This window comes from Lacerta agilis, chromosome 1, assembly GCF_009819535.1.
Source record: "Lacerta agilis isolate rLacAgi1 chromosome 1, rLacAgi1.pri, whole genome shotgun sequence".
Taxonomy (NCBI): domain Eukaryota; kingdom Metazoa; phylum Chordata; class Lepidosauria; order Squamata; family Lacertidae; genus Lacerta; species Lacerta agilis.
In genome coordinates, this window is record NC_046312.1 from 115,909,745 (window position 1) to 115,931,313 (window position 21,569).

The following is a 21,569-nucleotide window of genomic DNA, read 5'->3' on the forward strand; positions in this document are numbered from 1 at the left end:
AGTCCCATTTAAGGAGGGTGTATCAAGAACATGAGGCAGCTTTCAGAATACTGAACCCCACCGCCACCCCCTGGGAGTTCCTCTCAACCCATGCTATGCCTTTGCTAAACAGGCTAACTGTAAATAGAGACCCTTAATAAGGAGACCATAGCAAACTGACAAATTCAGTACACCTCAGTGATTTTCTGCCATGGCCCAGGGGGCTCCGCACCATGATTGAAAAATATTGCAAAGCAGCACTGCTGAATTCTTCTTTAGCTCTATGCCTTAGTTTCTATGGCAACGACTTATGTGGGTGATGTCAAGTTTTGTCTTTGCAGGACGAAGAAACCAGAAAATAGGTCATCATTGACTGCTCACAGCCTGCTCCGTCTTCATTATGGCAAACTGGACTCTGTATTCCTACCGACTTCCTTCCACACACTGAGGTCACACAAAACAGCTTAATTGCCTGCGGAGATTCATCTTCGTTTTGGATTTACACAAAAAGCATATGTACGCAGGCTCCCCACTCCCCTCCTCGTCCTCTCCTGTCAAGGCTTTTTGCAAGCATCATTTCCTCTATTTCCAGGAGTGAGCTGTTGCCGTATGTAGCTAAAACAGATGCATGACCTATGCAAATGTATGAAAAGGATCTGCAGAACTGAGGGAGCCCCAAGGTTTGTGCAAGTGCAAAAGGAGCGGGGGCTGGGGGCTGGGACCCTAAATATCAACAGCAACGAATGTTGCAGTGTGAGGAGTGCTCCTTGTTCCGGGTTCAAGCTACTCTGATCCATATCCCCTCCTCCCCGAAACAGTCATTCAGCATTCTGTAGCCACCAGGCACACTCAATCCTCATTAAGGCCAATTTGGATTTTTAATTAATTGCCCACCCTTCACCTTAAGGTCGCAGGGTGAATTGCAACAATTAAAACACAATAATGGGAGGGGGGAATTAAGGCAACTTGAAATCACGGAGATAAGGTGAGTTCTAAAAAAAATACACATTTCACAGCCGGTCCCACGCTTTCCCAATATTTTAAGAGTCTGTGGAGCAGAATGGCAGCGTGAAACGGATCATCCGGTAAAGAGATGAACGTTTCGGGCTATTTTGGACCTGAAGGGGAAGCGCTAGGGTACCCCTGAAAAAGCCCCACGGAAGAGTGGGGTTTTGAGGAGACCAGCCGAATGGGGAGTAACTTGCCGCAGCTTCCCTGCTACCTTGCTGCTGTGTTAGCAGCGATTTGGGGGGGGGGGGGAAGCAAGAAGCCGCATGAGTCCGTTCAACAGGGAGGGGAAAAACTAGAAAATGAATGTTAAGTGATGATATGGAGTATTTGTTATGAAAAGAAAATCAATAAAAAATATTTTTTTAAATACATTTAAGAGTCACACAGTATGTTTGCGGCATGGATTAGCTGCAGCACAACTCTGTACAAATACAATCAATCAAACAAACAAACCACTATTAGCATTGCTTTAAGAAGCCCCATGGCAGGCAGGAGTGGGGAGGGGAAGGAGAGGAGAGTTTTCCCACATACCAGCATAGGTCCTTCCCACATGCCCCATGACTTTTGATGTTCTCTCCTCCGCAGAGGGACACTGGTGGCGCTGTGGCCTAAACCACTAAGCCTAGGGCTGGCCGATCGGAAGGTTGGTGGTTCGAATCCCCATGACTGGGTGAGCTCCTGTTGCTCAGTGCCAGCTCCTGCCAACCTAGCAGTTCAAAAGCACCCCCCAAAAGTGCAAGTAGATAAATAGGTACCGCTCTGGCGGGAAGGTAAACAGCATTTCCATGCGCTGCTCTGGTTTTGCCATGTCATGCTGGCCGCATGACCCGGAAAAACTGTCTGCGGGCAAACGCCGGCTCCCTTGGCCAGTAAAGTGAGATGAGCACCGCAACCCCAGAGTCGTTCGTGACTGGACTTAACTGTCAGGGGTCCTTCACCTTTACCTTTACCTCTGCAAAGAAATGCTGCAATAGCTCCCAAGCTACTTGGTGATTTGACAGTCAGGTGGAGTGAGAAGCAGCATGAAAGGTGTGGAGGGAGGGGCCTGGTCTCCATTTCACCACACTGGGGGTGGGGATCCACAAAAAGAGTCAGGATGACACACAGTCTTGCCCGCTCAGGTTATTCTATCAGGTAATTGCTAGCGCAGGAACGTTCAAACACAATGGTATAGGTCGCAAAGTGACTCTCGTATTTCAAAAGCTCATGTCCGGGTATCACACTGATGAGCACACACAGTCAGTTAAGACAGTGGAGGGCAGATTATGACAACATTTTCCCTCTTGAGACATGGGTACAAGGGAAAAGGAAATACAGTGGTACCTCGCTAGACGAATGCCTCGCTAGACAAAAAACTCGCTAGACGAAAGGCATTCGCTAGCGAAAGGCTGTCTCGCAAGACGAATTTTCCTATGGGCTTGCCTCGCAAGATGAAAAATTTCCGCGATTTTTTTTTTTGGTCAAACCGCTATTCCCCCGTTGGTGCTTTGCAAGACGAAATTTTCGCTATACGACAGCGCTCGCAGAACGAATTAATTTCGTCTTGCGAGGCACCACTGTACAGCAAGTACCCATTTCCCTAGCTCTTCCTGCCAGTCTGTTTTCTTCCAGCATCAACAATAGTTGGCAATAGTCTGGTAGTCAACTCCACTGCCAACCAGTGCCCTAAATTCATAAAGGTCTCAAATGAAGAATTGGAAGCCTGTTAACACAGAATACTGTCACACTTCCTAATCGGTTCAAACACTGAAATAACCCCACCACCACCACCAATTACCTTTCTTCTTTGTCCAAAATTTTCTTCTCTGCTGGACTAATCTTTTTTGGTGGTACAGGTGGAGTCACTTTTCTACATATTTCTTCAATGATACGTTTGTTCAATCTGCTTTGAAGTGCAGCTTTCAATAAAATCCTTTCCACTGCAGTCATTCCATCCCCATGTAAGTACTTAGGGTTTTCGCACTGAATTAACGTTTCCATGTCATCCAGCCAGGGTGGGTAATAAGAGTTCTGCTTCCCTGACAGTTTATGGTGAAGCTTCACTAGCAAAGACAATATGCTCTCTTTGATTTCCAAGATAGCTGTTGTCAGCTGGGGAGTTGCACCTGGAGCAGACCATTTCATTGAAGTCTTGGGTCGAACAGCCTGATTGGCCTCAGTAGTATTCCGATTGATGATTTCCTGAAACTTCTTTCTGCGCTCTGCAACCAGACTGAACACTTGTGCTGTTCCTGAATTCTTAAGGGGGGGGGGAAAGTAAGAAAGGGGGATTAGATATAGTAATCAGTAAGTGTGAAAACTACAAGCTAAACTAAAATCATGTTTAAAATAATTTCAATTTGTTACTTAGCTGTTTAAAACAAAAAACTGCCACACCTTAAAAGTACTTTCGCATTTAAAATATACTTCACAATCTGCCAAGGCTGGTGCACACATACAACTCCCAAATTCTTAATGAAGTAATGCAATTAAAAGCAGGCCACAAGATCATCTGCCTCTCCAGCCTTCCCTTCTGAAGCAGCCCCCCCCAATCTTACTCACAATTAAGTACAGTCATATCTTGGTTTTTGAACAGCTTAGTTCTCGAACATTTTGGCTCCCAAATGCTGAAAACCAGAAGTGACTGTTCCGGATTGCGAACTATTTTTGGCAGCCAAATGTCCGATGGGGCTTCTGCGGCTTCCGATTGGCTGTAGGAGTTTCCTGCAGCCTATCAGAAACCGCGCTTTGGTTTCCAAACGTTTTGGCAGTCGAACAGACTTCCTGAATGGATTCCATTTGACTTCCAAGGTACAACTGTATTGCAATTGTGCAGACATTAGCTGTGTTTGGACATAAGCAAAAGTTTGCTTTAACCATGGTTTGAAGAAGAAGCTTGGATTCTACTAGCAGATGAGCAAACAAGCCATAGTTTATTTAGCCTAAAGTTGGTTTCCTGCAGCTCTGACTGCTCTGTGAATACCTAGATGCTATAACAAAGTGTATTGTGGAGGGGCATCATAGAACCACCAACCTTCTGGTTAACAGCTGGATGCAATGACTCACGGAGTCATGGGTGTGTAATCTTCAGCCACTCTTGGCATGCCCCTGAGCAACACACATTTTGTTATCATGTTCCTCCGGACCCTTCAGAACAAAAGCCCTTCCTACTGTGGCCACTTTTCCATTAATGGGAAGCAAATTGGCAGCAATGACAGTAGTTAGGAATGCTTTTAGGTCAAACTGTGCAATTGTTATCTATTCAGCTGTTGGTACAGCTTGGCAAAGGTGCGCTTTTAACATATATCCCTCGTTAAATATAAATGCACTTGCGGTTCCTTTCACAACGCTGTTGTGGAGCTATGCAACTGGGCATGAAATAAATAGGTTATCAGTGAGGAAGTGGGATGGCGAAAGGGATAGAAAGCACATGGCTTTCAAAATGTTCACCTGTAAGAGTCTATAGCCCCATGAGAAGTTTTATTGGCGAGCCAGTTTTCCCCCTTGCATCTCCGTAGCCAAGCTAGTGGCAGAGGCATGGACTAGGATTAAGCCATGATACTGAGTTTTGATATAACAAATCACAGTTAACACAAGCCAACATAAAACCATAATTTCAGGCAGTGGTTTGTTGGCTTCACACAAACCATAATTAGTTGGCTTGGGTGGGTTAAAGCTGAACAAGCTACGGTTTAGCATTGTATCCAAACCCAAATACGATCAGCAGTTAAGTGTAACCAAGGTTCTCTCAGATTTCGAGTCTTGGTTAGCCTTAATCATAACCAAATGTAGTTGCAGATGTTAAGTTCAGTCACGGTTAATTAAGGCCAGCAGAGGAAGGACTGGGGAAATCGGCACTTCCAAAGGCAGGGAAAAAGTAATCCCACAGCCTGCTCCAAACTGCTTAACACTTTTGAACATTCCCAATATGTATGCCGTAAAACAAAACCACCACCACCAGAATACACGAAGTTTAAAGCTAAAAAACTTTATTATTAAAAAGGCTCCAGTCCCTTTTCAAAAGTTTGGAATACCACTGTGTACGTTTTACTATGAGTATTGTTATAAATTTGAGATATGTATGTAGAAAAGAGAGCATGGAACATTATTTAAAGAGGGACTAAGGGGTGTATCGGCTCTGCGGGTGGGTCAAAAAAACCATCTGCAAATTTTGTTAAAATTTGTCCTGTACAAATGACAAATGTGATTATTTTACGGAGTTCCTGCTCTGTCTTTAAAAAATAACTGTGATGCTTGCCTTCCATTAAGCATTTTCCTTTTAGCATAGCCTTGCTGCTAATGAAATATGTAGTAGTGTATACTTGATTTACTATAAGAAAATGAGCCATGGCTGTGTTCTTCACCATCCCTCCACCCGAGAAGGTGGCAACCCCATTATGAATTGGCTATAAATCATTCAAACAAGTTAATCATGTGTTCACAAAGATGAATCAACTAACCATTTATCATTTCAAGTAATTTCTAACAAGATTGAGGGCCAGGCTTATTGAAAATGGGAAGCTAAAGAGCAGCAGCATTATTAAATGTTAGCAAGAACCGCAGCAGAAATTCACACACACTCAAAGCAGCCAGTATTTATTCCAACAGGCTAGCAATTCTCCCCTCCCCCCCTTTTTTTAAAAAAAGGTTATCTCCAGCAGATGGCACAATTAATTTGGAACCAAAAAGGATTGCCATGTTCTAGGCCAATGCACTTTTTTAAACACAATCATTAGAAATATGCAATGACGGCTATTTCTTAATAAAATTCTTGAAAAGACCGTGGAATTGCAGGGAAGTTAGAGTCAGCACAGCTAAAGCCATCTTGCTATTAGAATGCAAGATACACAGGATTCTACCTCTCTCTGGAGTCCTTTAGGCCGCCTGGGATTCTGGGGAGTTGGGAGGGAAAAGGATGGCATTAAAACACCCTAAGAAATGTGATTATTACATACCAGGTCTTGAAATATCAAATACGGACAGCTATCTGCTCAGCAAAGCTTAATTCAACCACATAAAGGCAAAAGGCCTTGAGGTCAATAATGGCTTATGAGATCCTGAACCGTAATAATAAATCTGCAAGATCTCATCCTTACCTGAGAAGCCGCTGAGCCATCGGCGCTCGTACTTGCAGGTGGTTCTCTTTTCACCTCTGGCGCCGTCTCTGGGACTCTGACGCGCACGTAATTAATGAAGTGGCGCATGTTAGACACCAAGTTATTCCCTGGGAACCAACTATCGTGGCAGCGCTCTTGTCCTCCCATGGAATCCTGGCACATCAGCCATTAAACAAACAAAAACAAAGCAGGCCATCAGATCCAGATGTGGACAGTGCAACACATCCAATCTGCACATTGAGGAAAATTATTCCTAAATAACTGGGACTGCCACCTTAGTATTTACAGAGCACTGTAAATGTTTGGGGAAAATATTCCTGAAATACTAAGGTGACAATACTATGCAATGTTATGCGTCATATACATTCTCCCAACATTATTATTTATTGAATTTATATACCGCCCTATACCCGGGGGTCTCAGGGCGGTTTACAGAATAAAATCAAGATATAAAACCATAAAATACTTAATTAAAATAAAAACAACAACCCAATTGCCCCCCCCCCAAAACCCACATTTTAAAAGGGCATAGGATGTAAATCAAATCAACCAAAGGCCTGGTTAAAAAGGAACGTTTTGCCTGGCGCCTGAAGGTGCCAGGCGAACTTCCCTGGGGAGAGCATTCCACAGACGGGGAGCTACTGCAGAGAAGGCCCCGTTCTTGTGTTGCCATGATAGCCTTGTGAAATATTGTTATCCCTGTATGGCACCTGGTGAGCTGAGGCTGTTTAGCTCGCCTAAAGCCATCCGTGGGCTCATGACTGAGTTGGGATTTTCAGGATCTGAGCTCATTGCGCTAGAGGTCTTTGAGTTACTCTTAGGGGCCAACATCCACCCACAATGAGCAGCCCGCTATTAAAATAAGGCCCTGAAATAATAATGGGTTGGATCCAGAATGTCCTTCCACCAACAGAGGAACTCTAAGGCAACAGAGGAATTGTCTAAGGCAATCTTCTCCAACCCCGAGTTCCCAGATGGGAGTGTAGTACAGCAACATCTGAGGACCCAAGGTTGGAGAAGGACAGTCTGGGGCCTTCTTTAATGAGCTCACTTTTCATGCAAGGAGTTCAAGGTGTCAAACATACAACCCTGCAAGGTAGGTTAGGCTGAGAGCGAGTATCTGCCCCATGGTCACCCCATGAGCTTCATGGCTGAGTGGGAATTTAAACCCTGGTCTCCCAGGGCCAAAGGTTACGCCATGCCAACAGAGGCTCCAACTGTAGGAAAGGGGCAATTTTCAGTAATGTCCCCTGTGAGGGATCCTATTCCCTCCCCTTTCAATACTTCCCCAACAGTGACACTCCCTAGGTTTCACTGACAACTAGGATGAATCCTTCAGTGTTCATATGGGAGTTGTCTCTGGGGTACCTCAGGGCTCTACGTTTGAAAACCTCTTGCCACCTATGGGATCTCCCTACCAGGGTTCCCAACTACTGCAGTTTGCCTCCCCTTTAGGCAAATAAGTGGCACACTTGGCTTCACTGTCCAGCCCTTTGTATGACAGGAGAATAAGCAAACAGTTTCCTCTTCCACAGGAAAGCTTTGTTCTCTCCTCTTAGTCACACCTCTTAAGGTACTGATACACTGCCACAGTCAGCGAACGTTTAAGCACATTTAACTTTATTAGGTAACTTGAAAACATGGATGTCTCGGGTTATTACTGGTACAAATCTTCTCATGTAATTCAGCTTTGTTATAATATTTCCTGCATCCCTTTAGCAATGGTAATGACCTTTTTTCCCATTCCCCAAAGCCTAACCTCCCCTTCTCTCTCTCTAAACCTCCACCCCCAACTGCCAAACCCCCAACTGCCTTTTAACGGTTGTTCCCCCTCCTTTTAGAATGCCCTCCCCTCCTAGCTCCGCCTCCCAGGGAACGCCTACCTAAAATGGGAGTGATAGGTTAGCCCATGATGAACCTGAATCATCAGCAGGCATTATTCCGCCACATCCCCCTCCTCCTACAGTCCACAGTGCCACCTCCCATGCTGTTCTGGAGGGTCCCCTAGCCCACCCAAGTAACTTTCCAGAGGAGGAAGGAATGAAAATTGCCTTACCCCCACCCCTCCATTCCAGTAAAAGTTTGCTGTGAGCAGAACAAATATATTGTCTATAAAATAAAAATGTAGTTATAGATATAAGCACAACACCAAAAAGGTACAGAAATGTGAGCACTTACTTCTTCCTCAGATTCCTGCTCGGATGAGTTCTCTAGTCCCAACTCAATCAAATATAAAACCATGCAAAGGACATGTTCTGACAGATTTTGATGATCCATTAATATCTAAAGCAAAAGTAAATGTTACTTTCCTTTTTCCCTTTCAAATTTTTTCCACTTTAGAATTCGGTGGGAGGGGAGGGGAAACAGAAAGAAATAATATATAGCTACATCAGTTCCACATGATTCAGTATTCAGTACAGGAAAACCTCTCAGAATGACAGCTGTTAATGATTTATCAAGAGAAAAATGGTGGTCAAAATTCACAAACACACAGCACCACCTTCCCAAACACAACTAGAAAATGTTTGTGTTGTGGAAATATGCAAGCTTTCATTTTAAGGAACAAATTAAAGAAGTACACAGAGAGGGGGGGGGGAGAGGGAGGGAGAGAGAGAGAGAGGTGAGCCCAAGATGAGGTTTCAAAAATTCTAGTCTGGCCACCTAATTTAGTTTGAGCCTGTATAGCTGAGAAAATGTGCAGAATGTTTCAGGACAGGGGCAAACAAGAGGGCTTTGTGGCACTATCTTCTCTTAATGATAACCTTAAAATGTATTCAGTTATGTTCCATTTCTCCTTGGAAAAACAAATTTTAAAAATGGATCGGGGTATTACTTGGCTTAACTTTTTAAAAAATAAATAAATCAGTGTTTCAAAATTGTACCCACAGCAAACACCCTCCACAAACCAAAATTATGTGAAGTCTGAAGCAGCTTTGTGTCCCTTGGTTCCCCCTCCCTACGCCAACAATTCAGTAGTACCTTGTAGAGCAGAGTGAATAACACAATGTGTAAAGTTTTGCAGTGCAAGAGCCTCATGAGTCCTTTGTAGCTTGGGTGTAAATGTGTTCGTTTCTTGTAAGGAGGCCAGGGGTTTCCATGCACTTTCCCACTTTGTTTTAAGCTGTAAGAGAACCAAAAAATAACCTGCTCAAAGTTAATGCTACAGAAGATACAGCTGAGAACTGTGATGCTTGACGAATGCCCACTTGGCTGCATGCCCCTTTCAGCATTTCTGGTAGTAAATAAAAAATAAAAAATGCTTGCACCGAACATTTTGAAAGCCAGGTGCCAATTACAGTGGCACCTCGACTTATGAAAGTAATCCGTTCCGAAGGCGTGCTCGTAAGTGGAAATCTTCGCAAGTCGAAGCCGCCATCTCGGAACGGGGAAAAAATTCGGTAGTCGAAAAAACCGCATTCAAATTTTTGTAAGTCGAGGTATCATGCCGCCGCTTTCCCTTAGGAAGTCGAAAATTTCGGAAGCGGCAGCCATTTTTTCGCTTCCGGAGGTCATTCGGTAGTCGAAAAATGCGGAAATCAAGTCGCTTGTAAGTCGAGGTACCACTGTATAAAATAGGCTCAAATGCATTATGGGTTTCCCCCCATAATCCAGGAAAAGATTTCTGGGGGCGAGGGAGAGATGGGAAGCAGAAATCCTTGCACTAACAGGGTGACTTCATTGGATACAACCCAAGATGCATGGCTCTGACTGTGATACCAAAGCCAACAGCAAAGCTGAGAACTTTAATTATGATCACAAAAAGAGTGAGGCAACCACCACCTTCATATCTCAATGATGTACTAAGTATGTACTCAAAAGTAAATCTTGAGTCCAGTGTGTTTTCTCTCTTTTAAGTGTACTTAGGATTGTGGTCTTAAGATTTCACCAACACAATTGATACTCCCCATTCCTCCACACTCCTGTCCTTGTCAGTGTTAACCTAAGTATAACAAGATAAGTATGCAACAACAGTGTTACCATGGTAAATACTAATGGGAGGGGAGGAGAAATCCAAAAGGTTTGCAAGCCAGTTTCTAAGCCTAGGTTTACTGTTAACATTAATACTGGTACTGATGTTCTGGTGCACCATGGTTAATACCAACCAAGAAAAGGAGGAGGAGGTGGAAAAGCCAATGGCCTGCTTCCAATCTCTTAACTCTGATTAAGACAGTTAAGCATAACATCTGTACTGAGCTCAAGTCCAGATGTGTTGAAGGAGGGCAAAATATTTTCAGTTAACAGGGTGTTCCCATTTTTGCCAGAGTGCGATCAGCTCAAAGAATTTCATCTTAAACCCTTAACTCACAGCTGACAAAAGGAAAGCAGAAACAAGGAAGTGAAGAGACCTGAAAACAAATTTTACTTTGTTTTCTGACGTCTCGAAATGATAAATCATCCTTTTAATAATATGGGTAGTAAACATAGTTCTGAGGGACCCAGGTGGCGCTAGGGCTTGCTGATCAGAAGGTCGGCAGTTCGAATCCCTGCCACGGGGTGAGCTCCCGTTGCTCAGTCCCAGCTCCTGCCCACCTAGCAGTTCAAGCACGTCAAAGTGCAAGTAGATAAATAGGGACTGCTCCAGCGGGAAGGTAAACGGTGTTTCCGTGCGCTGCTCTGGTTCGCCAGAAGCGGCTTTGTCATGCTGGCCACATGACCCGGAAGCTGTCTGCAGACAAACGCTGGCTCCCTCGGCCTACAGAGCGAGATGAGCGCCGCAACCCCAGAGTCGGACACGACTGGACCTGATGGTCAGGGGTCCCTTTACCTTTTAAACATAGTTCTACCACACAGATGGGAATGAAGAACAACTACAAATCTCTAGATGGGTAACATTTCCAGTTAGTATATCTAGAACGGTTCTTCAAGATGTAAGTATTGGGCAGGAGGGGAGGAGATGGGAGGGGAGGAGAAATTCAAAAGGTTGACTTCCAATTTGCTTTTACTTGGCTTCAAGGAACATATTATTCAGTTCACTAAAAAACGAAAAGGTTATGTATTTCTTCAAAATGGCAGGTAATACATCATTTTGACATGCCACTTCACAAAGCGAAGGTTTTTTTTAAAAAAAATTAAAAGGTACACGTTTCACAGAATGGCACCAGTGAAAAGCACAAAATTATACTTGTAAGGACTTTAGCCGTATACCGACCCAAGCCAATTGAATAATAATTTGTTTCAAGTGAGTGGCAACAAGATGCAAATGGAATGATTTTGCCCTTGCTAACTACAGCAGCAGACTGAGTATGAATCTACTTTTAAGGATGTACTCAGACAAGTCATAGTATGGAACGTTTTTGTATTCACATAAACCACGAGTGGTAAGCAAGAAATAAGCCAGCCACAAATCTGGGCTCACTTCTGTCTTATTTCTCATGGCTTGTTTGAAGTGAACAAACAATTCACAATTAAGAATCACGATTAAGCCACGATTTAAAACAAACTGGCTTTGCATGACATGCCAACGGGTTCACTGCATAAGAATAAGAGTCACTGTATATTACTATTACATAATACAGCATTCATTTTATAATACATTCAACTTACAATGCTGTATATCTGTCCATCGCAGATTGCACATCTCTACGGTAAACAGTTCGGAGAATTACCATGACCGGGTCAAACTCCTTATCCCAGACTTCAGCTATTGTTAAAGAGACAGAACACATTGGACATTAAGTTCTGAAATTTATTCAATATTTTTTTTTTAAGATAAATACAAATTACTTCACACACAAAGAATCACTTACAAACATACTATACCTTCACCTGTTCATTTAAACATCTAAAAACAATAGACTATGAAATCCAATTAACAACCATTAAAACCCTGAGTTTATAACTGGTGCATTTGAAAAATATTGAATGATTAAGAACTAAAGTAGCTGACTGATTATTTTGTTTATTCAGGTACTTCAAATAACAACACGAAGAAGAAGGAGGAGGACACATTAATGAGAAGGAACTCTTAGTTTTATCAAAAAGGTGTTTCTAAGTGGGCACTACGAAACCACCAAGTGGGACTGTACTTCTCCAGTTGCTAGAGGCAGGAAAACATTGTCACTCTACAAGAAGCTCTCTCTTACCTCTCCCTTGGAGTATCAGAGTATTAAAATGTCCATTTGCTTTCTAATCAAGCATGAAAATAACCTAAACTGAGTCAAACCACTCTCATACCACAACTGGTAAGAAATAATGTAATACACATAACATATGCACACACACACACACACACACACACACACACGACTACTCAATGGACAGTCCACTCCTTAAATCCAATCTAAAGTACGACCACACTTAGGTTGGATCTTGGAGGCATGCTAGTTAGTGCTCACACTGAAACACCTTTCAGATAAGAATAATGGTCCCATATCCGGTAGGCACAAGGGCACCATCAAGTGAGATGGTCTAAAGCTGGCCCTGAGGTTTATGGTTTAAAACTTTGTTCTAGATACAACTGTTGGTTTGTCTGAAACAAGACAAACCCTGAGGCTGCGTTCACACATAATGCCAAGCCAAATTGCAGTTTAGCACTGGGTAGCATGGCAGCAACAGGACCGGGGAAGGAGGAGCACAGTCACAATTTTTTTTTACTCAGTGCCCACATGTTTGTCTATGTTTAGATAAGGTTTGACTTAACCTACCTGCATGCTGAACCACAATGTAGGTTTTCAGCAGCTAAGTGTTTCAGTTTTGTGCCAACATCCTCAAACACATATCTTTATTATCATTACTCAACATACACAATTACAATGTATCCTGTTCGCCGATCAACTATTTTGGTTCTTGTACATATCATGATGGTGTTCAAAGTGTGAAAAACAACCACTTGTTTAAACAGAGGAATCAGGGGAGGAAAAGCAAAAAAGCTGAAAGCATGTAACAACACTGAAATTCTGAAAATATTTATTAATCCACCAAAATTCATATAATACTCAACTGAAGTCAACTTATCTCTAAGCCGTTTACATCTTAGAGATACCAGGCAGAGGGCCTTCTCGGTGGTGGCGCCTGCCCTGTGGAATGCTCTCCCATCAGATGTCAAGGAAATAAACAACTACCTGACTTTTAGAAGACATCTGAAGGCAGCCTTGTTTAGGAAACTTTTTAATGTTTGATGTTTCATTGTGTTTTTAATATTCTATTGGAAGCCACCCAGATGGGCAGGGTATTAATAATAATAATAATAATACTTTCTAGAGTTGTAATGAATACCAGCTCATTAAGAACCCATACATATATTGCAGATTCACACTAAAACACCAATAAAAATTGAACATACCTTTAGGTGTATACATTCCCTGCTGCATAGAGCCCCCAGGTTCAAACACAGGAGCCTTAAAATCAGCTACAGCTGACAGCATTGATTCAAAGCTTAAACTTCCAGGAATAATGCCACTTTTTGGATTTGGGTTTTCTGGAATGTGATCCTCGTGTTAAGGTAAACAATAATTGCCAGAATATTTTCAACAAAAAGGTGTTGCATATATTAACTTTATTCGGGTTGTATCCAATGGCGGCCCTGAACTAGTAAGAAAACAATTCTGCGTCTGCAATGTGGGGCGGCATATTGTTTTTCAACTCCCCCTAGTCACTCTAGCTGCACTTGAGGGTTGGTGGATCCTCTGCGACAGTATACATATATGGGACACTGTGGAGGCCTGCCAGTGCGCATGTGGGGTTGGGGAGGGTCAGCAGAAATTGTATGCCTTGCCTTGTGTGAGCGGAAGTGCTTTCCGTTACAAAAAAGTCACCACTGCATTGTGGGATGTAAAACTGCAGTCAAGTACAACATTCCTACAGTGGACATGTTAGGGGATGTTTTGCACCACTCCGGAGAAGACTTCCTGTTTCCTCCTGAGCTGGGACAGACTTCCACTACACGGCCTCCATGTTGATGTGTGTTTGGAGAAGTGACTGCTTAGTCGCAGTCACCTGGGACTAACTTCTTTATGGAATAGTTCTAGTTGTTATATAACCTAAGCCTGCCTTCAGGGACATGTCTGTGAACCTGAATGAATCTGTGAGTAAACTACTTTTATGTTAACGTTAATCAGATTCTTGTGTTTATTCTTTTTAAGAGGGATTAGAAGGGATTTTACTAAGAAGGAATCTTTAATAGTAACTCAGATGAGTCAGGCAGAAGCTGATCGCTGCATAATTTAAAAAGAGGGGTGTTTGGAACTCTGCTAGAATATGGAACTTGCTAGCACAAGTTAGGAAGGATATCATTAAATAATATATCCTTTCCTACCTCCCTAATCATTCCCACATGCATATCAAACTTCCTCTAGAAATACACAGCCATTTTTTAATAGCTCAGTCGGTAGAGAATGAGACTGTTAATCTCAGGGTTGTGAGTTCGAGTCCTATGTCAATCAAGATTCCTGCACTGCAAGGGGGTTTGATTAGATGACCCTCATAGTCCCTTCCAACTCTATGATTCTATGATTCTACAGTGGTACCTTGGTTCTTGAACTTAATCTGTTCTGGGAGTCTGTTTGGCTCCCGAAACCATTTGAAAACCAAGGCGCGGCTTCCGATTGATTGCAGGAGCGTCCTGCACTCAAGCGGAAGCCGCATCAGACGTTCAGCTTCTGAAAAACATTTGAAAACCGGAACACTTACTTCCAGGTTTTCGGCAATCGGGAGCCAATTTGTTCGACATCTAAGCCGTTCGAGAACCAAGGTACCATTGTATAAGCATGTCTTTTGGTGGGCAGAAGCCACAGGGATTTCTGCAGTTGCTTCACTTCACCACAAGATGTCTATATTCCACAATAAACAGTGTTCGATCCATCGTTTTAAGTGTTAATATAAAAAGTTTTCTTGGAGGTGGCACAGATTTCAAATACACGTTTGAACAATTCAGACTAAGAGAATGGTTAGATACATAACTAAATGCTTATTCCAGAGGTGCTAGGAAGCTTTAACAAAAAAAACCAAAGAATGTCCATCATTTAGAAAAATGATACATTCACAATTGCAAAATGTTAATTGGTATAAGGACATAATTGCATGAATATAGTGGTATTACTAATCTATCTTAATCAACATTACACTAGATTAAGGATATGCACATCGGTAAGAAAAAAAAGCTATGCAACAACACTAAAACCTTGGCTAGTTGTGGTTTTTCAAAAAATCTCACCCTTTGGTTGCTAACAGGGGAGGAAGATGCATTTCACATGTTTAAATATGGAAGATTATATAACCAGAAGGAGAACACTATACTGCACCCTTCTGGGTCTTCATGTACATTACAGTTATTTTTTTAAAAGTATTTTTTTATTAAACATTTTCTTGATTTACAAAGGTATGTGCAATGTCTCTCTCGTATTTTTTTCCATGTAACATTTTTACAAATCAGTTTCGTTTGTTGAGACATTAGGAAGATAAGAGGGAAAGAGGTGGGCAGGATGGGGAGATGGGTGGTGTGGTGTGACAATGTTTCTATTTTACTTAATATATGTAGGGTTTAAAAGAATGAAATATGGATTTCAAACAAACCAGATAACACTAGTATTTATTTATTTTTGTCCTGGCATATTGCCCAATTACTCCCTGGAGTGCAAGAACCCAATCTGGGGAAGGCAGTTTAATTCAATAGAAAAGCAAACATAGTTGTAAATCCCAACTCTATCCTTTTGAAACAGAAGGTTGGAAGAAAGGTGATGATTTATATTCCTAGCCCAGAGTTAGAAAGACGAGTGCATGCATGCATGTGTGTATACACACACCCACACACACACCCAGCTCAGTACAACATCAAATTTCATTGCAAGCTCAACATGCAACTTTTCATATGAAAATTATATGCTAATATTGTTTCAAGGCATTAAAAATTGCTTCTAATAGTCTTACTTGTTGTACACCATAGAGAAGCACAAAACATGAATCCTGTTAATTAATCACAGAAAAAATGCATTTAACAACATTCCAAGGATATGAGGTCCAGTAGAGAACTATGAGTCCTGTCATTCATGCAGAGCTGAGCTACCATCTCTGCCCGAAGAATCTCATCATCAGTCATTCCTAGGAGAAATTGAAAGGTAAATTAACATAACCATAAGATAGGAAGTGGAGGTGGAGTTATTGCTACCTAGAAGTGCATTCAGTTTTACATTACAAGAGTTTAAAAAAAATACTATGATTGATTTTTTTAATTAAAAAAAAACTGGGCTGTTAATCCACAGAGTATCAATAAGAAATAAGGATTTAGAGCAGGCATAGGCAAACTTGCCCTCCAGATGTTTTGGGACTACAACTCCCATCATCCCTGATCACTGGTCCTGTTAGCTAGGGATGATGGGAGTTGTAGTCCCAAAACATCTGGAGGGCCGAGTTTGCCATGCCTGATTTAGAGCCTTATTAGGGATGGTTGAGGGAACTGGGCATGTATAGCCTAGTAAAGAGGAGACTGAAAGGAGATAGGATAGCCATCTTCAAATATCTAAAGGTCTGTCACAAGGAGGATCGAGCAAGCTAGGACCCAAACCAATGGATTCAAGTTACAAGAATGGAGACTGACTAAACACAACTTAGCGGGCAACCACAACTTTTGGCTTCCACTAAGAGGGACTAATAAAAGCTAAGAAACAATGCAAGAACATTAAGAGTTAGCAAGTGCTTTTGGTTGTGGTTTCCATCACCATTCCTATCTAAACATTGGTTGAAACTTAATATTCTGTACGTGCCTGTGACCATTCATACCCCGACATAGAAAATTACTAGGAGTAAAGCAGAGAGCAGAAAGACGATTAATCTTACCCAAGTGTAAACGGAGACTTAAAAGAATGACAAGAAATGTTAAGGCGCCTTCTAGCATCGATCTCTCATGCTCTGAATCTAGCACTGTATTCTGGTGTTGGGAAGCCATTGTTAAGAGGTCAACCACCTTGAACCTACAGGAGAGGAAAATACGAATTTTAGAAAACCTAGTATGGTTAATAATTTGAGAACATTTCCTGTTGCTCCTCCAGGAAGCTCACAAGGCTCCCAGGCATTTGCCCATCCAGACGTGATCAAGTGGAGACCCCTTAACTTCACACAACACAGCAGCAGCAGCAGCGAATATTGAAGTGCAACTTATTTACTTGCCCAGATATTTTGATGTTCTTTATCATTTAGCCTGCTTGTTTTTGGTTGCCTCTAACAGTTTTTATGAGGATGACTATTACTCTATTGTGGTTTTGGCATGATACATTTCACTCATGCCTAGTGTATACCACCATAATATATGTGAGGATAAACGACTGTTTATTTTTTTAAAAAAGAAGTAATAAATGTCTCTCTGTGCCATTACACTCTGCGACATCTGACGCACAGTACAAGATTCAACCTTCAATTGAAATTTGGATTTATTTTTTTATGGGTTATCACACACTTGGTGCTATGTTTGCCTACAGATAGCACTACTTTTCTCCATCCCTACATGCCCCAGAGCTGCCATGCAACATCTGCTCCTAATGCAGAGTCTGTCAGCCTTTTTCCAAACCTTAACGCAGAGGGAGCAGGTCTGAGGGTGCTTAGATACATTTGACACTGAGTTTCCAATGAAATGCAGTGCAGAAGTACCTCGGTTTACATCCATCATCCGTTCCGGAGGTCCGTTTGTAAACCAAAACAGGTTGTAGCCCAAGGCACGCTTTCACCAATGGGGCCTCCAAAAATGTTTTTGTTCATAATCCAAAAAAAGGGGGGGGGTTGTAATCCCAAAAAAGATTGCAAACCGGGACACGAACTTCCGGGTTTGACGTGTGTGTAATCCAAAAAGTATGTGAACCAAGACGTATGCAAACCAAGGTACCACTGTACTGTGAAATGCCTGCTGTCCGTCTCTATTCCCTAAGCCATAAACAATGGATGGGGAGGAGGGAGGAGGGAGTACACTGTCTCCATAGCGCCGGAACGCATTTCATCAGCCACTTCTTCAGAAACTTAACAGCACTAAAATACTAAGGCCAGAAAAGAGGATGCACGTGTGCAAATATGGACACATTAAGGCAGATGGGCTGTCATATCCAGGAAACTCAGCAGTGCCGTGACAGAAGCTGGAATGAAGGCACCATTTTGCAATCTGCTCATCACCCAAGGGCAACCAATATCCAGGAAAACAGAAATGTGCACAATTACTTTTAAACATCAAAAATGTCTTTCCAATCAGTATTTCATGCTTTGTTTGTTTGTTTGTTTGTTTTATAGCCCAGTCTGGACTGGAACCATGGCACACAGAAGGTGGGGTTAACCCACTGGAGCACCCCATGGATAAAAGTCATCCTCTCAAAGTTGCCACTTGCTCCAAAAGAGGGGAACCACTGCTGATGTCAAAAACTACTCCCCTTCAACGGCAGCCTAAACTGCTTTACAAATATTTCACCCTCCATCTACCCCATCGGTTCCAGACATCAAGGTAATCAAAACAATTAAATACAAGGAAGAACGTTGTGGCATTGTTTCTCCTTTCTCCTTATATTTACAAGGGAAAACCTGTTGATTTTTAAGACAGCCAAAGAAATTTAACTGTAAGGTGTATTATAGACATTTTTAACCTATGTCCACAGGAAAAACAGAATAGGGACAGAAATAACTCAACATTTTTCCTGCCACTTTCTCACAACCCTACAGTGCATATATAGGTTTGGAAGTCTTTATTGGACTTGATAGGATGCAATAATGTATAAATAACGTATACTGAAAAATGCACACACACAAACGCACACACACATATTTCCAGACAATCAAGTCCAATAAAGACTTTCCAAACCTATCTTTTGTTGACATCCTATTACACATCTCTACTGATTATCTATTCTTTTCTCCTTCCATTCATGATCCTTTATTGTGTCTGCTGCTGACTACAGATTTATCCCTGCTTGTAGATTTATCTTAATACCACTTGGTTTTAAATACCCTTCAAATCATTCCCACTCACTTGTTACTATCTTCCCATCTATATTTCTTATTTTGGCTGTCATACATACTACAGTGGTACCTTGGGTTACATATGCTTCGGGTTGCGTACTTTTCGGGTTACGAACTCCACTAACCCAGAAGTGCGTTTTTCGCATTTTTTTCGGTCTTGTTCGGGTTACGTCCTTTTCAGGTTATGTACTGTAACCCAGAATGAATTAAGTATGTAACCCGGGGTACCACTGTAGTTTGACGTATTCTATTAGTTTAAGTAGCCATTGGTCCTTTGTCGGGATAGCCTTCTCTTTCCACATTTTTGTGTACACTATTCTTGCAGCTGCTGTTCCATATAGAAATAAGTGTTTAACTTTGTTTGGTGTTTCCTGACCTACTATTACTAACTGGAATGCTTCTGGTTTTGGGGGGGAAAGTGCACTTTTTATATTTGTCATATACCATTACCCAGATTTTTTTTTTTTTTTTTTGCAAATTTGCACTGCCACCACATGTGAATTAAAGAGCCCCCTGTGGTGCATTTAAACCACAAGGCAGACACTGCTTAGACGGTGTGTTCTTTTCAACAGTATCTTACCTTTCAAAAACTGAGGAAATGAAATAATCTGGGTCAAGTCTTGAAGCGCAGACCTGTTTTCCAGGAGGAGGGAGAACATAAATATATATATATAAATATATTAGTTATTACTGTTTAGCTTTCTAATAACATAGAGCAGATGAGGTTACAAAAAGTACTGACCTACCTGTAACAGATAAATGTCAGGATCAATCATGGAATTGCAGAAGTGGGACTGCACATAAGTCATGGCTTGTCCTTTAATCTGCAGGCCATTCCTTACCCACATATTACTATGGATTTCAGAGAGGCTTGCCTACCAAAAAGAGCAAAGAGAAAGCTGTTTCAGCTCAACATGCTACCTGTTGCTTAGGTATACTATTTTTCCAGTGTTAAAAACTTGAAAAGCTGAGAATATAATTTTGTAGCTGATCACACAGCTTTTTGCAGAATATTTCAATCCTTGGTGGCACACTAGACTTCGGAGGCACGGCAAAACCAACATAGCAAACATAGCAAACATAGCAATCTTTCTCCCCTGTGACTTTCACTAATACATAAGATGCCATCCAGACAAACTGTCAGCCACAACCAAGGATGTAATCACGTTTTTAACTGCAACCATTGAGCAGTTGTTCCATAGGATCTGAATATTTTCCCCGCTTATTTATACCGCCTATCTTTTTTCTGTGTTGTTCTCACTTTAGGTAAAGGTAAAGGGACCCCTGACCATTAGGTCCAGTTGCGGACGACTCTGGGGTTGCGCCGCTCATCTCACTTTATTGGCCGAGGGAGCCAGCGTACAGCTTCCGGGTCATGTGGCCAGCATGACAAAGCAGCTTCTGGCGAACCAGAGCAGCGCACAGAAACGCCATTTACCTTCCCGTCGGAGCGGTACCTATTTATCTACTTGCACTTTTGACGTGCTTTCGAACTGCTAGGTGGGCAGGAGCTGGGACTGAGCAATGGGAGCTCACCCCGTCATGGGGATTCAAACCGCCGACCTTCTGATCAGCAAGCCCTAGGCTTTGTGGTTTAACCCACAGCGCCACCCGCATCCCTGCAGGTTATCACTTTACCTCTTGCTAATTCAATAGAATCACCAAAAAATTTATCACTCGCTATTGTGATCCATATGTGGAAAACAAAGAGTGCTGTACATACAATGTGGGAATGAACTTGCAGTTATTCAAATATCCATGCCCTTAGCACTCAAGTTACATTCAGGCACAAATCAATTGCCTCCAGTGGGGGAAAACTGTCTGAGGCAATGAACCATGAGTGAAATCCAAAGTAGTGCTTGTAGGTGTCTATTCATGCAATGGGGCATCTCCTTCCTTTTCTCCCCCTTGCAGCCCCCTTCCCAATTTGCTCTGGAAGATTCAGAGACCCACCAAAGCATCTTCTGAGGCCACACAAGAGGTTGGAGGGGGAAGAGGAGAAACCAAAAATTCCCATTGTGCAAGCAAATTTCTGTATTGACTGTGGGTGTACGCAATTGGATGTTACTCTCTAGATCTCTGGATCTCTCTGGAAAAATACTTGGCCAACTTACCTGAATCTGAAGTGGGTGAACCATGAGCTTCATCAACATCTCCTGGTCTGGAAGGAGGGAATCGAGATCTAATTCTTGGCGTTTAACAGCCTACAAACAAAATATGTACATATTTGATCCGGACTTGTCTACCTAAATAATGACTCCTCCCCCCCCCCAAAAAAAAACCCTACCGTGCAAAAACCATTCACTTACCTTACTTAGAAACATAGCATAATAACGATGCAGCGGCAGATGAAAAGTAACCTGATTAGGAGTAGGCTGCAATGGAAACAAAAGGTTGCTTACAATTCAAAGGAATAAACAATTCCAATTTGCGCACTATTAAATCACTTATTTCCTCTCTTCTGGTAAAACCCAAAACTTTGACACACGTGTATACACTTCTGCTTTCACTCCAGAAAATGTGATGCTGCACTTTTTTATTGCTACAGATACAAAAGCA

The 21,569-nt window shown here is 42.1% G+C and overlaps 1 protein-coding gene across 2 annotated transcripts in view; it reads right to left on the minus strand.

Annotated features, from left to right (window-relative positions):
- The window catches only part of LOC117057578 (E3 ubiquitin-protein ligase UBR3), a 61,436-nt gene that overhangs the window by 16,199 nt on the left and 23,668 nt on the right, over positions 1 to 21,569 (minus strand). For both annotated transcript variants that reach the window (XM_033168433.1, XM_033168425.1), the window contains exons 12-23: positions 21,320 to 21,385; positions 21,125 to 21,214; positions 19,757 to 19,885; positions 19,591 to 19,643; positions 16,857 to 16,990; positions 16,036 to 16,121; positions 13,369 to 13,510; positions 11,631 to 11,727; positions 9,066 to 9,207; positions 8,265 to 8,369; positions 6,066 to 6,239; positions 2,768 to 3,228 (exon numbers count right to left, since the gene is read on the minus strand). In XM_033168433.1, coding sequence (XP_033024324.1) covers positions 2,768 to 3,228; positions 6,066 to 6,239; positions 8,265 to 8,369; positions 9,066 to 9,207; positions 11,631 to 11,727; positions 13,369 to 13,510; positions 16,036 to 16,121; positions 16,857 to 16,990; positions 19,591 to 19,643; positions 19,757 to 19,885; positions 21,125 to 21,214; positions 21,320 to 21,385 — 1,679 coding nt within the window. The remainder of the gene's footprint in view (positions 1 to 2,767; positions 3,229 to 6,065; positions 6,240 to 8,264; positions 8,370 to 9,065; positions 9,208 to 11,630; positions 11,728 to 13,368; positions 13,511 to 16,035; positions 16,122 to 16,856; positions 16,991 to 19,590; positions 19,644 to 19,756; positions 19,886 to 21,124; positions 21,215 to 21,319; positions 21,386 to 21,569) is intronic.